Source organism: Lichenostomus cassidix, chromosome W (assembly GCF_008360975.1).
Source record: "Lichenostomus cassidix isolate B80296 chromosome W, HeHo_3.0, whole genome shotgun sequence".
Classification (NCBI taxonomy): Eukaryota; Metazoa; Chordata; class Aves; order Passeriformes; family Meliphagidae; genus Lichenostomus; species Lichenostomus cassidix.
The window spans coordinates 19,448,457-19,465,829 of NC_139510.1; the positions used below are offsets into that span (position 1 = coordinate 19,448,457).

At 36.1% G+C, this 17,373-nt stretch overlaps 1 protein-coding gene across 1 annotated transcript in view; it reads left to right on the top strand.

Annotated features, from left to right (window-relative positions):
* Nucleotides 1-17,373, top strand: part of LOC146425637 (ras GTPase-activating protein 1-like) — a 62,179-nt gene that overhangs the window by 38,004 nt on the left and 6,802 nt on the right. The window contains exons 9-15 of the mRNA XM_085041581.1: nt 3,370-3,448; nt 6,975-7,095; nt 8,070-8,226; nt 10,491-10,578; nt 13,880-13,957; nt 16,428-16,585; nt 16,870-16,946. Coding sequence (XP_084897707.1) covers nt 3,370-3,448; nt 6,975-7,095; nt 8,070-8,226; nt 10,491-10,578; nt 13,880-13,957; nt 16,428-16,585; nt 16,870-16,946 — 758 coding nt within the window. The remainder of the gene's footprint in view (nt 1-3,369; nt 3,449-6,974; nt 7,096-8,069; nt 8,227-10,490; nt 10,579-13,879; nt 13,958-16,427; nt 16,586-16,869; nt 16,947-17,373) is intronic.

Sequence of the window (17,373 nt, forward strand, 5' to 3'; positions counted from 1 at the left end):
GGAACTTCCAGTCCCATGTCTGGAAATTCAAACTACCTGGGAAGTAAAACAATATTTGAATGTAAGATAGCACTTATTAATGTTTCACTTCTGATTTTAGAAGGTGGAGTAGGATAGGCATACATATCCTACCACATATCTCATGCCACTTTGTTCTCTCATTCTGTTTCCTTTCTGAAATCTCACCTTCCTAAGAGAGAGTTTTCCAAAAACTTGAAAAATTTAGAAGGGGGGCAGCAGCACAGGGTGGTGTACCCGGTGATTCCATGTCAAAGTAGAACATGAGAAATATTGACCCAAGAGTTATACATTGAACAAACTTTCAAATTATCTTTAATTTGAGAGATGAGACAGTTTTCAGACTAGATGATGATTGGAATTGTTAGAAGCCTTTTTTATTTTAAGTGATAGATTAATGCATGTTTTGATAGGCTGAACAATATGGGTGTAGCATGTTAATTCTTTTTCCTTATAATTTAATGATGTAGTGTTCTGTTTTCTGGATTCGTCACTATTTGAAATGTCAGTGATACCGAAATCAGCCAGATACAGACTTTCTAATGCAGTTTTGAGTATTAGAAAGTAGGCATTCTATATTGCAGCATGCTGGTCACTTGGAGGATCCTTCCTCTAATTGAGTGCGCTGAGCATCAGGTGAACAGAGTTTTTATCATACACGCTGATTACACATTCATTAGCTATCCCTGCTTACTTGGCCGCTTACTTGATGTATATGTATTACTTAGTCACACCCCTTATCAGAAGTCCTTATATGCTTCTTTGGTAGTCTTCAACATCCGGTGTCCTTTTCAAGTAGCTGTTCCTCAAGCCCCGCTTTTGAGTAAGCGCAATATCATTGTTTTGCATAACTTCTATTTTGTCAGCCTTGCAGAGCTGAGCTGGCATCCTGCTTGCATTTTGCATGACTTCTGTTTGACTAAGTTACATCCTTTATCTATTTCTCCAAGGCTATGCTGTTCTGTTCTACTGTCCTTATCAGAGTAAAATGCTGTTCTGTTCTACTGTCCTTATCATCAGCCATTGGAATAACTCTTAATTCACTCATTAAGTATTAACAAACTGATACTACTCATGATGAGATACTTTTAAAATTATCCAGGTAGCTAGGATCTGGGGAGCCTTATAAACTCCATGTTAAACATTTTACAATTACTAATGTAACTGTAGTGTAATATTGAGACTCATTTATTTTTCTATATCAAACCAAGTTTAATAATTAATTTTTTTTAATTAATGCTTATTTATACCTTTCTTGATGTGTTTTGTGTAAGTAGGATTTTGTTCCTGTCAGATGCTGAAAAGATTTATAAACCCTTTTTTCCTTTCACTTTGTTACTTTTTGTGGTCCGTTTGATCTCATGCTTTGTATTTTACGTGTTAGATAACTTGGATGACTTTCAAATTCATTCTCAAGTGTATTTGATTATATGCAGTATCTTTGTAATGTTTAGTTTGTTCAGTCATTTGGACTGCTTTAATGGTAAGACAATAGATAATGACCATCTGATTTGAGTTTGTGTGGGGGAGAAGAGGACTAAAGAAATTATATAAAGCTGCTTTATTATTGATTGCCCTCATGTTGGCAGTAGCTGTACAACATGCAAAATACAGAGTGATTCTTTTATGCAGTGTAGTAAAGCTTAAATTTTCATTGAGAAAATTGTATATGCATGTTGCTTATCAATAAAAGTTTTAATTTATTTGGATTTTAGTAATACTGAGAAATTTAAGTCATTATAAACCTGAAAAAGTAACTAATCTTCCTGTGAACATTTTAAACTTAATGAATATACACTAGTTCATAGCTTTAGGAGAATGAAATCAAGAAAAAGCAAATAGATGTCTTTCTATTGTTTTAATTGCATGTATTTTGTGGTTGTTTTATGATAATTTTTATAGTATCCTATATTTTTCTTTTGGATAAAATTTTAACCAATTGTAATAGGCTAAAGATCTATCATGTGTGCCTTTTTGATTGCATTTGCACATACAGCTAACATTCTATATGAACTGAGAAAACACATAATGTATGTTTTTGTTCTCTACTGAATTACTTCTTTATCTTTAGGTTTATATTTCATATATGAATGTTTCATCTGTGTTGATGGTAACTTCTTGTTATTACAATGTAACTTTCAATTACTGCAAAAATAAGAGGAATTCAAAGATATGTTGAATTTTAGATTGTGTCTGTCACTACTTCTTTCCAGATCCTTCAAAATAGAATTTAAACCTGGCTTTGGTAATTAGAATGTAAGCTTACCCATAGAGGTATGTTACTGACTGGGTATTTAATTTAACATGATGGTTCAGTGATTTGAAGTACAATCTGCATAATCCATGTTACAAAATGTTTTTTATTTCCCATTCCTGTCTTCCTAGAAAGAACTTGATTTCTACAGTTTAAAGTATCTTCCATTCTATTCCCCTTCCCTAGTTACCCTAGGACTTTGAAAATTATTACCAATAAAATAGCAATTTTCAGCCTGGTTGGAGAGCTGGGAAATGCACGTGTTACTTGAATGTGGAAAAGGTAGTGTACTCATGTGGCATTGTGGTGGGTTGACCTTGTGCCACGTGCCTTCCAAGACCTCTTCTTACCCCCCAAACCCCTCAGCGGGACCGAGAGAAAAATAAGGTGAAAACCTTGTGGGTCAAGATAAAGACAGTTTAACAAAGAAAAGTAAAGGCTGCACATGGAAGCAAAGGAAAAACAAGATTTTTTTTCTCTTCTTCCCATGAGCAAATGATGTCCAGACACTTGCTGGGAAGTAGGGCCTCAGTATGCATAGTAGTTGCTTTGGAAGATGAATGCCCCCCCCATCCTTCTCTTAGCTTTTATTGCTGAGCATGTCATACAGTATGGATATCCCTTTGGTCAGGTTGGGTCAGCTGTCTTGGCTATGTCCCCTCCCTAGCTCCTGCCCACCCCCAGCCTACTGGCTTTTGAGGAATGGGGTTGGAGAGACAGCCTTGATACTGGGGGAGCACTGCTCAGCAGTAGCCAAAACTGGTTGTTTATCAACACCTTTCTAGCTAAAAATACAGAGCGCAGCACTGTGAGGGCTGCTGTTGGGAAAGTTAACTCTATCCCAGACATACTCAATACATGCATTTTCAACAACTGATTGAAAATTTTCTGTGAAGTTTAGAATAAATAAATACAGTTCTGTGAATTTTCTTGACTTCGGTGTATTAGTAGATTGTCATTGCTGCAAATGAGATTATGATGTTTAACACTTGATTTTTATTATAAATTTGTGAGGAAATGTACTGTGATTGCATGTCTCATACAGAGGAAAACAAATTGATTTAACATTTTAAATGTTATTTTTCTTATTTGAACAGTATTGCTGAGATCATTGAACATTATAGAAAAGAACAGATTGTTGAAGGATATTACCTTAAAGATCCTGTTCCAATGCAGGTAAAACTTCATCTCTGAGCACTTGTTATTGAAGGTATTGACTTAATCCTCAAATATTTATAATATAGGAACTGAATTACAGCAGAGGTATCCATTTTAGTTAAAGAGCATCATCCCCTCCTAAATTTTTGTTTTGGCTTTGTGTGTTTCTTTCATTTTATTTTTATATGCATTTGTTTATCTAAGGTTGGCTTGTAGTAAACAGAAGTTATGATAAGCTTTGTCTGTGCTCTGGGGTGTAAATTCTCCATCTTGTGCCCCTAACCCTGGTCCCTGAACTAGGCTGCTCTCTATTCTTCTGTGTCTAGTATCTTTCTTCCCTCAGAGAAAATCTATATGAACAGAAAAGCTTCAGAGATGATCAAGGGGCCAGGATTACAGGGTGTGTTCAAAAACATTGTTGCCCTGTAGCATAAATTCATCCTAAGAGACCACTGATAATAAACAAACCATATTGTCTAGTTTTTAATAAAGTTATAACTAGTTCAAAAGTATATTTTTATCCTTTGTCCCTATCTATTCTTCAACTTTTCTGTTTTGATGGTTAGAAATTTGGTTTTAATTTCTAACCTAAATAGTTACCACTTGGTTAGATCTATTATATTAATTGAAGAGCATTTCTTGTATTCTTCTTTAGTGAGCTCACTAAGATGAGCTTACCAAAATCTGATTCTTGTCTCTTCATAAGATTCTTGTAGTTGCCCTACTACCACTGATTCCAGTGTGAGTTTGTGTTTCTTGAATGTAATGGACCAGAACAGCTCAGAATATGATGTCATTAGTAATTCCTTTTTTCTGTGAGAGTGTTTACCAGATTGCAGAATATTATCTGTGTCATATCCTAGAACGTTATCTGTGTCATTAATGTACCCACATTGTATTGTATTATTTTCTATTGGTAAATAGCAAGAAGAGTGTCGTGGTTTGACCCTGGCCAAATGCCAGGTGCCCACAACATCTGCTCACTCGCTCTCCCCTGCCACAGCTGGGCAGAAGAGAGGAAAAAAAGTTAACACACAAAGGGTTCATGAGTGAGATAAGGACTGGGAGAAAACACTTCAAGGGCAAAACAGGCTCAACTTAGTTACAAAGTGAATTTATTACTAACAGAGTCAGAGGAGGATAATGAGAAGTAAAATAAGCCCTTAAAGACACCGTTCTTCCCCTCAACCCTTCCCTCCTTCCCACCAACAGCGCAGGGGGACAGGGCATGGGGGTTTGGGTCAGTTCATCACCGGAATCTTCTTCCACTGCTTAGGGAGAGGAGTCCTTCCTCTGCGTTGCTGTGGTGTCCCTCCCATGGGAGAGTTCTCTGCGAACTCCTCCAACGTGTTTCCAATCTCACGAGCAGCAGCACACACACACCTGCTGCAATGTGAGCTCCTCCCATGGGCAGACAGTCCTCCCAAAACTGCTGCAGCACAGGGTCCCTCGTCCACGGGGTGCAGACCTCTGAAGCCCAGCTGTTCCATTTTGGGAGCAAGGCCTCTGTCTCCATGGGGTCTCCCACTGGAACACAGCCTCCTCCAGGCTGGGAGTGGATCTTTGCATCCCCTGTGGACCCCAGGGGCTGCAGGGGGACAGCCTGCTCCACTATGGTCTTCACCACAGCCTGCAGAGGAAATTCGGTTCCGGTGCCAGAAGCACCTCCTCCTCCCCATTCTCCACTGACCTTGGTGTCTGCATGTTGTTTCCCTCACGTGTTCTCACCTCTTCCTCCTTCTCTGGCTAGAAAAGACTGTGTGCTGATATTGTTTTGAATTCTTCTTAAATATGTTATCACAGAGGCATTACCACCTCTAATTGGCCCGGCCTTGGCCAGTGGTATGTCCATCATCTTCAGAGCCATCATGGATTGGCTCTACTGGACATGGTGGAAGCTTCTAGCAGCTTCTCACAGGAGCCATCTCTGTGCCCCCCCCACCAAAAACTGGTGTGGCTAGCACAGGTTTTTCCCATGAGAAATTTTCTTGTGTTTTATAAATATGTGATGAAATCAAAACAATAAAGGTCATTCCTTCTTGCCACTGAGAACTGGTGCCTTCATTACTCTGCTAGCTGCTCAACAGCGACAAACTGGGCCAAACAAAACCAACACAAAGAGCAAATTTTATCTTGTATTATTAGACTTATACCTTATTATTCTGATTTTTTTTTCTGATTGACTTGTCATTAGTGCTTCCCAGTTTTCTGCTACTATTAACTCATGTTCTTTAATGTGTTTGAGACCAATGTGAAGAAACTTGAATTCAGAGACTGATCCTTGAAAAGCTTCACCCAGTAACTTTTTTTTTTCTCCATCATTCTTTTTGGATTATGGTGATCATCTTCCTTTTGGCACTTTGTCTATACAGTTATGGTTCCTGTATAAATAACTTTCTCTGTGTTGACTAATTTTCCATGTGAGACTGCTTCAAATTATTTTAAGTTATTCAGATATATTTGTGACTTTCCTTTGTTTAAAAAAAATATATTGGTGGTGTAATTACCACATACTGTCATGCTCTGTTTTTGAAGAAAAAATCAGAAGTCTTGCATGCTTTGCATGCTGTTTGCTTCAATCTAATAGACTTCCTGTTTCTAATTTTGAAATTTACTTTAAACTTTTTTCACTAGATCTGTTGTTTTGTATGTTCTTTCATAGATATGGAGATTATATTGAATTAATAAAAACTTTGATATTGCTACTATTGTCAGCCCTGTAATTCCTATTACTAAAATGTTTTTCATTTTGCCTTTGTCATGTTCAAAACCATGATTCTTATGAAATAGAGGAGAGAAAAGTAAAGTATTTAGTATCGAGCTAGTGCATATCACTTCATCTTGATACTGTTCTCACTGCTTGATAGCCTTGCTTTTCATGTTTTCTTATGGTTAAAGAACTTTTGCTGATCAGCTGACTTGGTAAGGTCACACTTGGCTTGGCTTTTTGGCCATTCTAGCTGGGTAACTACATTTCCAGATCTGTTTTATATGTGAATTTATCCTTTTTCAATGTCCTGTTTCTACTTTCTCCTATTGCTTTTTGTTAGAATAATAGTCATTTAGGATATGAGTGCTAATAAGATTAGTGAGGAATTGTGTGTTAATAAATCAGTTTTTATTGTGATCTGTATCATTCTTGTTGATTCACAGTTTATCCTTAATTACTCAGTCCCAAAATCTGTGGTAGAAGACAGAAGCCAAATAACCTTTAAAGATTTGTGTAAATTTTGCATAAATTGCTGAAAGATGCTGCTTTCTATTTAGTATTAAAAAATAAATACAGATGTTACTTTTTGAAAGTTGGTCTGTATTTAAACCTTGTTTTTCTTCTCATAATATAATTGTGGCCTAATCATTCCACAAGAAATAGTTACATTTCTGCCAAAGGTATTGTATTAAATTATATTGGCTTGTTAAGATACATGAGAGAATAAAGAATTGGTAGCATTCAATAAAAGTTCGGTTGCAGCTGCATAGTATGCACTTGTTTCACAGTGATTTCTGAGCTTAAAAAAATGTTGATTTCTTCCTTGTTTATCAGCATCAAGAACAAGTGTTTAATGATACAGTGGATGGAAAAGAAATCTACAATACAATTCGTCGCAAAACAAAGGATGCTTTTTATAAAAATATTGTCAAAAAAGGATATCTTCTGAAAAAAAGTGAGTTATGTTTGATTTTATAAAATATATTTTTTTCTAAAAAATGCAGATATATATGCATATTTTGTGTAGTAGTGGTACTAATGGAGGCAAAATTGAAGTTAGCAAAAGGTTGTTTATGAAGGGCTGTGGTGCATCTATGATGATTTTCAAGTTGAAAATTAAGGCTGAATGTTTTTCCAAAATGTACTGTGGTTTATGTATGAATTAGTTGCAGAACCTTATCAGTTTTAGTCAGTGGACATTAAATAATGAATGATTTATTTTTGTTTTAGTCAGTGGCTAAATCCACCTTTTACTGGTACATCTAATTTGTCTTCCAACAAATCTCAACATGTTAATGCCTGGAGATTTATACTTTTTTAATGCTTTTTTTTTTTTCCTCCCCTTGAAATGTGAAACTGGTCAGTTTTTTTTATATATGTGTGTTTGGGGCATGTTTCTGATCCAGATTTGCATATACAGTATTCCCATTTCTGGTTTTTAGTCATTTTGATTTAAGATATTGTGATGCAATTTGTTATGCTGATCAGTTTAGGATCAGAGTTTAGGAATAATTTCCTCATGTAAAGAGAACTCTGTTTCTTACTTAAAATAGCCATAATTAATTAGATTGCATACAGCATCATACATTATTTGCAAACTATATAGATGTAGTCTTCTCGCTGATATGAATGGAGCTCACATGCACTTGTTTAATCCTGTTGAGATTAATGAAAATGTTTAGTGAACCATCTAAAATTGTACTTTAATCTGTGAAGAGGGTCTGATTTTCACTACATGCTGAAAAAATTGAGTATGTATATTGATATTATTGCTTAAACATAATTAACTTTACATTGTTTTTCTGTTTGTGTACGTTGTTCTTCTGTTTGTATTTTGACAAAAACCTTACTGTTTTCTTTTTTCTTAATTTACAAAATTTACATTTTCTTTAAAACAATATTGTAATTTCTTACTTGCTTTCCTTACAGGTAAAGGAAAGAGATGGAAAAACTTGTACTTTATATTGGAGGGAAATGATGCCCAGCTTATTTATTTTGAAAGTGAAAAACGAGCCACAAAACCTAAAGGATTAATAGACCTTAGTGTGTGTTTGGTCTATGGAGTACACGACAGCTTATTTGGCAGGTAGGGCACTGGCTTTTAATTCTTGTACATGCAGCAGGACAGTTAACTACTAGTTTGAGGCATATACAAGATACAAACAATTTGTCACTAATGAGCATGTTGGCCTGGCACAATACACTTGGGTTTTGACACCTGACACGTTACTGTCCACGTGTGGGGGTTTTTTTGGTTGGTTGTTGGGGTTTTTTTTTTTTAGCTTTTGCTGATTGTGAAATGGAAGTATTGTGACTCTTGGTTCATATTGCATTTTATTCCATAGTTGGTATAGATTGCAATAGCATATGTAGACAAATTGAACTGATTAATGGAAACTTAAGCCATGGCAACTTGATTGCTAGTAACTGTTCATAAACAGCTTCTAGTAAGAAATTTTAGAATTTAAGATTTTCTCATGTAATATGATGTGATAATGATTTGGTCTTTTGCACTGTCATTTTTCAGTATTGTGTATTAATTGTTCTACATGCATTAAAAAGATTGTGAAGCAACTGTATTGAGTGTTTTAATAATATTGAACCAAGAATTCATAAGATCAAGAATTTTGTCAGTTCCAAAATGTCTGCATTCTTTTGTTGATAGGTATTGAAAAGCTAAATTAGGTGGATAATGTATCAGTGCTTTTCTGTTTAGGAATCAATAAGAATCAGATTAGACCAACCAATGTTAGAGGAACAAGTTAGTTCATATAAGCAAATATTTTAAAAATTATTTTTGCAAGAGAGCATTTTCACAGTTTCATTTACTGTACTAAATATGTCAACTGCAAGTGATTTGATTATTGGCAAAGACATTGAGAATCAAACCACTTCCTGATATCATTGATAACTATGATGAAAGAGATCACACTTTTTTCCTTTGTTAATTACAAAAAAAATATGCAGTCCTCTGTGGTATAAAATAAAAAGAGGCGTTTGCTCCTGCAAATGTTATTTTTTCATAACGGATTGAAAAACACATTAAACAGAAGCTCTGGTTATTCCAGGCATCTTAATATTTATTAAAAGTATTTAATCAACTTTAAGTCTTTTCACAGAGATAATGTGAAGATAGATGTTTAAAATTAGTGGCGTTTCTTAAGCTGCAAAGATCTGATGTTCTTGTAGCATCTGATTTTTATACATTTCTCAATAATTTTGAAAAATCTGCACAACTATTGCAATGAGGAGCGATAGATATGAGAGTACCATTAAAAAAAACCCTGAAATATTCCTCATGAAAATTGGCAATTATGCATGAAACTGGTGGAGACTGTAAACAAGGGGTGTTTTGGTTAATGGTGACTGTTGAGCAGCTTCTAAGAAACACTGTACTGTGGGTTAAAATGTATTTGGATAATAAGTAACACTGAAAGTGTGGGTAGAAGGAGATGTATGGTTGCACCTGCTTGGGTAAGCTGTTGATGAAGAACTGTAGTTGAGACAAAATTCCTCTTATTTTTACCACCTACTTAAAATATCTTTCCCCTTTTCTCAGAAGTACAGTGAGGACTGTAGCTTTGCATGTCTTTGACAATAATTTAAGTAGCATCTGACCCAGCTACTTTTTGCCCCCCTCCTCAATCCTCCTGTGTGCATGTCCACAAAATGCCATGCCAGTATTTACCTAAACAATGGATGGGGGGAAGGGAAGACCAAAATATCATATGCAAGTGAAGTAAGATCCTTCATGTAACTCTGTGTTTGGGAGAGCTAAATTACCTTGAAGGTAATGTGGAAGACTGTGTGTACTTGTAGTGTGCAACTTTTAATGTTAACAGTATTTTTTATATTTCTTGACAAATGAGTGTACATACATAAAATGGAGATGTTATAATCACATTTAAAGCTTTAAAAGTTTCTATGACACATATTTGATCATGATTCAGTACACATTTTATTAGCTGTGAGAGCTGTGGAACACGTTCAGATAAAGAATTCCTTATGTTAATATAGTTTCCTGAACTCCTAAAACAACAAATCCACAATGCATGATTAAGTGCTTGGGACGTAATGCTGAACCCATGCATCATTTAAAATGTGTGGTGAATAGTCCTCATAAAAGACTTGTTAAAGCTATCCAGATGCATTTTGCCTCAAGTGTCAGTGCACATGTATATTCAATGCAAACTGTTCCAAGTTTCTTAAATATTCTGAAGCAAACTAGTTGAATTGCAGTGCAGTTTTCTTGAAATTACATCATTCATTCCAACCAAAATGCACTTTTTAAGCATATAGAGACTTTTCTTGTTTTTTTTTTCCAACATTTTTGTTTTGTTTGATTTTAAGGCCAAACTGTTTTCAGATAGTAGTTCAGCACTTCAGTGAAGAGCATTACATCTTTTACTTTGCAGGAGAAACTCAAGAACAAGTGCAGGTGAGAGCTTTTGTTGGTAAATATAATTTTAAAAGCAAGTTTTTGTTTTGTAGTGTTTAATGATATTATCCTTCTCTAATAGAAAGCAAGTGTACGACATATGGTGGCTATGTCTACATTGGCAAATATTACTATGCAATAATAGCAGATCTGTAAGGGATATAGTTGGTGATGATAATCCAACACCTACATTACCTATGTTTTAGGGATTCTACTTTGGAGAAGTTCTAGTCTGGTCCCATGAACTGAACTTCCATTAGTTTCCATTAGATATTTCTGGAGAATATATTTTGGAGTAGTTCAGTGCAAAAAAAAAAGTTCACTTTCCAGCACTCTTTCAACTAATGAACCAGAGCATGGTAACTGAGAGTTTTGCTTTAAGAGCATGTTCCTGATAAGAACTAAAATGCTAATGCAGGTATGCCCACCAATCAAAATCTGTTGATCCATTTACAGTTATTTGTCCTGTCTTAGGCCCTGATCTTGCACAAAATAAAAGTTTTTTTGTATTTTACATTGGTATCATTTAGTTATTAGCTCTCTAACAGTTAATGTTTGCTGATTAAGAAATGTAGAAATGGAGTTTAATTCTCTAAGTCACAGGAGCAGACCGGGGGTGGTTAACATCATTGCCTAAGGGTGTGATTGGAGAATTAGGGGCCAATATGCTAATAGGACAGAACTTATAAAAGGTGAAGGGCTCATGACCCAGGGTCCATTTTGGGTGTAGTCCCTCGAGGGGGACTTTGCTTGCCTGAATGTACCTTGAAGGCCTTGAATAAATTTGTCCGCTTTTTATACTCCTAATTTTGTCTTGGCCTCTGTTTCAGGTGGCCTGCCTAAGGCATCAATAGGAGAGCATATGGAAGATGTGACTATATTTTTATTCATTAAGTTGTTTTGGTATTCCAGAGCTCTGAAATAGACATTTTGTGTCAGAAGTTAAGCTATGCATTTGATTTTATTTAAGAATGTGTAGTAGGCAGAATATCCTGTCAGGACATGCAGAATATCCTGTCCTGTTTTCTGAGCATTTGGTATAATCTGCTTTTGGTTTTGATTTGCTTAACACTTAAGATGTTCACTGCATTTATACAGAATATTGGGATTTCTTTTATAAAATGATTCTGGTTCAGGTAAGTCAGATGTTTTACTGATGCTTCTGTTCTCAGAAGTCACAGTTGTCTGTACTTTGGAACATTTCACAGAAGAATAGTTTTGCTGGCATACTAAGGAAAATGTGATGGTTTTCATATAATGTAAATATCAAAGCAGCTGTCCAATGGATTGCATGTTGTCTGAGGTTTGTACAAACCATTAAGTGAATGTAATGTAATGTAGTGTTTGCCTCATACACGACATATGTTAGCTTCATGACATAGCTAGTGCCATTGTGCATACTATGGTGCATTGTTCATACTTGCTGCTGTAAACTGTGACATTTAAGGGGATAGATTTTCCTGTTAGAAGGGAGAGTAAAGATGACTGTATCTAGGAAATATTTAGATTAATTTAGAGTGTTTAGTAAGTTCTAGGGTTCTTTATTTGCTTTTTTTTTTATTTGAATAAGAAAGCAAGCTAATAAAAATTTTATGCATAGTTGACAGTTCCTCATTTTGTGGAAGGTTTTGAAACCTTAAACTTCACTCCCAAAGCGGTTTACCTGAGAATAGCTGCAATATTGAATGTACCTGTATTTTAAAAATTATTAAATTGCACTTTGAGAGTAGCTAGCAGATCTTTGACCTACACCTTTAGGAACGTTGGTCTGTCTTGGTTTGAAAGACAGGTGCCTGCTAAGAGAGGTAGAACCCTCCCTTAGGACAGAGAATGTGATCTCCCTTCCCTCTGAATTATTTTAATTTTGAAATCAAGGGCTTTCAGGCAAAGGTATGGGAAAAAGAATAACAGTTCTTTACTAGTATCTATAGCAGAGTAAACAAGCAATAACAAGAATAACAACAAACAAAACCAGAAACCAGTAGCAGATGACTTTTTGAGCTGGTGAGCACTTTCCCATGTGGTGTAATCACGGTCACAAGCAGCAGGAGCGCTGTTGAGCTCCCAGCCGGGCAGGGCAGATGCGATGACTACCGAGCGGCTGCAGGTGGCGCTGTGGCGCAGGGTCAGGTCAGCCTCACGCGGCTGGTAATGGCGGACAGGCCGAGAAGCAGGCAGGCAGCTCGGGGCGGCAAAGCGGGGCGGCGGGGGTAGGGGGCTGGTTCTCCCGGGCTAGCAGGGACTCTGCAGTCACGGTAGATGCCGCGGTCTCGTGCGGCGAAAGCGGGGCGGGTGGCAGGGACAGCCGGACTCCCCAGCAGCTGCTGCGAAAACGCAGCCGGGAGAGCGTGCACTTCCAGTGGGGAGAGGGGTTGGATCCCACACCTTTTCCCCAGCCAAAAGCTCACCCAGCCAGAAGGAGAAGGCAGAGCACAGTTGGATCTCCCGCGGTTGCAGCCAGAAGCAAAAGCAGTTGCAGCCAGAAGCAAAAGCAGTTGCTTTCCTCCCGGTGTCTGATGAACAAGTGCCGGTCCCAACGGCCGGCGGCGTGCCTCTTCCCTTTGCCCCACCTAACACAGCCTTTAGTCTCTTACAAAAGAATTGATGGCTCTGAGCACCCAGATATTTGTTGCTTAGTAACAGGGATGGAGAAAAAATTCCAATGCCCCCAACCTCCAACATGGTCAAAGCCTAAATATTGTGTTTCATGAAAACTTACAAAATTTGAGGGCGTGGGATGTGAAAACATGAGAAATGAGGCTATAGCATATCTTCCACCTTCTCAAGTATCTACTCTGCTTTATGTATTTGTGAGCAGAGAGAATGGGGGTAAAGGTTATACTTTTCAGTGTTTTTCTGTTAATGCTGCTTTGTTTTTTGTTTGAAGCACATAGAATAAATGCAACTGCATATAAAAATAGAGGAGAGAATGATCAGAACAGTTTGATTTGTTATCTGTTATTTTCTCAGAAGCAACCAAGTCTTGCTTCATTTTATATACCATTTTTTATTTAATTAAGTATGACTAATCTGGAAAATGTATAAAGGTCACACTGTATATCCATTAGTAATGCTTGATATTTCTAAATGAGAAGCTTTCAAATTTGCAAATGTATACTTAGATTTACTGAGAAATATATGAATTTTGCTTCACTTTTCAAATTTTCATACACTGAGTTGTATACAAGTTGATTCTTTTTAAGATAAAGAAACAACTTCAGATACTTTTTGATATGTCAGTTCTATTGCAAGGAGCTGAATCTGACTTTTTGTTACACTGTTTTGTGCCTTTATCTTTTAGGACTGGATGAAAGCTCTGCAGATGTTTTGCAGTTTAAGGAAAAACAGTCCAGGGACATCAAATAAACGTCTACGTCAGGTGAAGCTATATGGATATGGGGGGAATGAGGGGAAGAGGTTGCCTCCTTGTTGCAAGATGATGATATATGTCAGAACTTTCCTTTCAACAATAGTAAATTCTGCATATATTTTCTTTTTCTTGGAGTTATAGAGTACCTTTGTTAAACCAATGGGAATGACTTCCACTGTATTATAATATCTATATACACAAAGATCAAAATGGTGTTTAGGCAATCGGCAGATGCTTTGCTAGGTATTAATTTCTGATCACATTTAAGTAAAAGTGTCAACAATTCAGCATTTGTATTGTCTTAACTCTTACAGTTCACCAGATTTGACAGACTTATGTCATGTGTAACCAAAATAATAGTATAACTAATATTATTTCTTTTTCAATGACAAATACATGCTTAACTGTGATTATGGTGTATATTCTTTTGGTTTCTTGAGAGTACTATTGCAGCCAGAATTTCTTTCAGAGGTAAAGGACAGATAGTCATAAATGACTACATAAGTGATGATTGAAGAATTATGGAAATCAAGAATCCCTGGTATCTTTGAATGCTATGAATGTTGGAAGTAGCTGTTTTACCAGTCTATAGGAAAAGGAATATGTTTTATGGGTGTCTTTTTTTTTTTTTAAGAAATGCAGAATTATTCTGTGGTCAACATTAAAGATGATTGAATATGTCTGGAAAAGTAAACTAAATTAGATCAATTGATATATGAAGTGGCAGAAGAAATTTGGAGCCAAAAAAGTGAAGCACCTACAGAGTGATCATCTGAAATAATTTTGTACTTGCAAACACAAAGCAAATGTTAGGCTTCATGAAGGAATAGGATAGAAGATAGATGCTATTTAATATTTATGGTATTCTCGTTTAGGGTACAGTTAGTTTTGATCATCTTATATCAAAGTTATAAAGAAAATGAGAAAATTATAGGCTGGAATGAGTAAAGGAATTTCCGAGTAAATAAGTGCGGGAAGTATTGGACTATTTAGAGGTGAAAAGTATAAAAAGCATGAATGATCAAGGTAGATGAAGTGTATAAAGATCAAAAATCATACTTACATGACTGCCTCACAGAAGTTATATCGGTTTCAGGGTTTCTCAAATTGTCCTTTGAAATTTCTGGTACTGAATATTTGCATTTAAATGAAATTTGGACCTGATCAAGTATGATATTTCCTGTATTTAACTAAATTGACTTCAGTTGATATCAGTAGATATTTGATTAAGCTATGAATTGCATGCAATTCAGAAGTTTGTAAAATATTAGACTGTTTAAAATGTATTTAATGTAAATGAGTTGAGTGTTCACTTCTCATTTTTTGGAAATTGAGTTTCCAAGTGCTCTTATTTTGAGAATCTATGGTACAGACTACTATCTTCCTTATAACAGGGAGAAAACAGTGTAGTGTGTTAAATAAGGGAATTTTATGTAATCTACTGGTTTTTAGGATAGAATACAATAGAATATTTCAGTTGAAAGGGACCTACAACAATCACCTAGTCCAACACCCTGATCAATTCAGGGCTGACCAAAATTTAAAGCATAGTATTAAGTAAGGGCATCGTCCAAGAACCTCTTAAACACTGATGGGTTTGGGACATCAACCAGCTCTCTGGGAAAAGCCTGTTACACTGTTTGACCACCCTCTGGGTAAAGAAATGCTTCCTAACCTCAAGTCTAAACCTCCCCTGGTGCAGCTTTGAACCATTCCCACACATCCTGTCAGTGGATGTCAGGGAGAAGAGCTCAGCACCTCCCTTTCCACTTCCCCTCCTCAGGAAGCTGTGTGTAGAGAACAATGAGGTCACCCCTCAGCCTCCTTCCCTCCAAACTAGACAAACCCACTGTCCTCAGCTGCTTCTCATAGGACATTCATTCCAGCCCCTTCACCAGCTTTGTTGCTCTTCTCTAGATGCATTCAAGGACCTTCACATCCTTTTTTAATTGTGGGGCCCAGAACTGCACATGGTATTTAAGATGAGGCTGCCCCAATGCTAAATAGAGCAGGATAATCACCTCTTTTGACTGGCCGGTTATGCTGTGCTTGACCAGGATGTGGTTTGCCCTCTTGGCTGCCAGGGCTCACTGCTGACTCTGATTGAGCCTAATCTGTTAGGAAAGCACGAAATGCAGCATTGTGTTTGGATTTGTCCATGGTTCTTACTTAAAATACAAGTCTTTAGCTTCAGCAGAATTTTCTATGTATAGAAAAGTTAGTAATTGCAAATCTTATAGTGATTGTTTTAAAAGTAAAAAATGAGTTAAAGCTATGGTGCTGGAGGTTTATTTTCAAGTTGTTGCTCTTACTTTGTCCCTGGTGCCTCTTAAAATCTTGTTTCATTATTCCTCTTCCCTGCTCTTTCTATTAGGAAATTATATTTTGTATTTAATATATATTCCTTAATATTAAGCCTCCACGGGGGGGGGGGATTACATTCTTAAATAAATAAATAAACTTTGTGTATTTTCTTTAGGTCAGCAGTCTTATCTTGCATGTAGAAGAAGCTCATACGCTCCCAGTAAAACATTTTACTAATCCATATTGTAACATCTACCTGAACAGTGTCCAGGTAGCAAAAACACATATCAGGGAAGGGCAGAACCCTGTATGGTCAGAAGAATTTGTCTTTGAGTAAGTATTAATCTTACTGAATTACTGAATTTCACTTGAAAGATGCATTGCATTTAAGATTCTTTGCACTATACTGTTTTGTATCTGCTTTTTAAAAATACTGTATGCATGGTTATGTAGGATCCACAAATGCAGGGATAGAATTTTATGTATGAATCTAAGTATCTTTGTTAATATGATTGTCTTTGGCTGGTCATGAGAATTCAAGATTGAAATAACTTTAGAATAAATTTAAATGTTGTCCAAGTATAGTATTAATGGAGGCTTTTTGTCTTTCCCCCCAGTGATCTTTCATCTGATATTAATAGATTTGAGATAAGTCTTAGTAACAAAACAAAGAAAAGTAAAGATCCAGATATATGTAAGTATTTCTATGTAAAGGATGCTTATATATATAGAAACAATTGATAGAGTTTGCATTGCTCTTGTCAAACATTGTCACAAGAGAATTAAGTATATTCTACAACTATCATACAGCTGTATTGGTATGTTTTAGATGACTGTTACTGATTTTACATTAATGTTTTTGCAATAAGAACCTGCATGTTTTTAGTAGTAAAATGCACAGTAATCCAAAACTATATATCTGATGGCTTTTCTAGCTCTATTCCAGTATACTTATTTTGTTATACTGTGACCATGTTTACAAAAGAAAGAGAAGCTGTCAGAATTAATCTCCTTCATAGAATGTTAAATTTCATTAAGTTAATTTCTTTAATTTTTTTTAAACTCAACTGTGTGGAATTACTTTTGTCCTTCTCAGGTTTTTTTTTGTTGCTTCCAGTGAG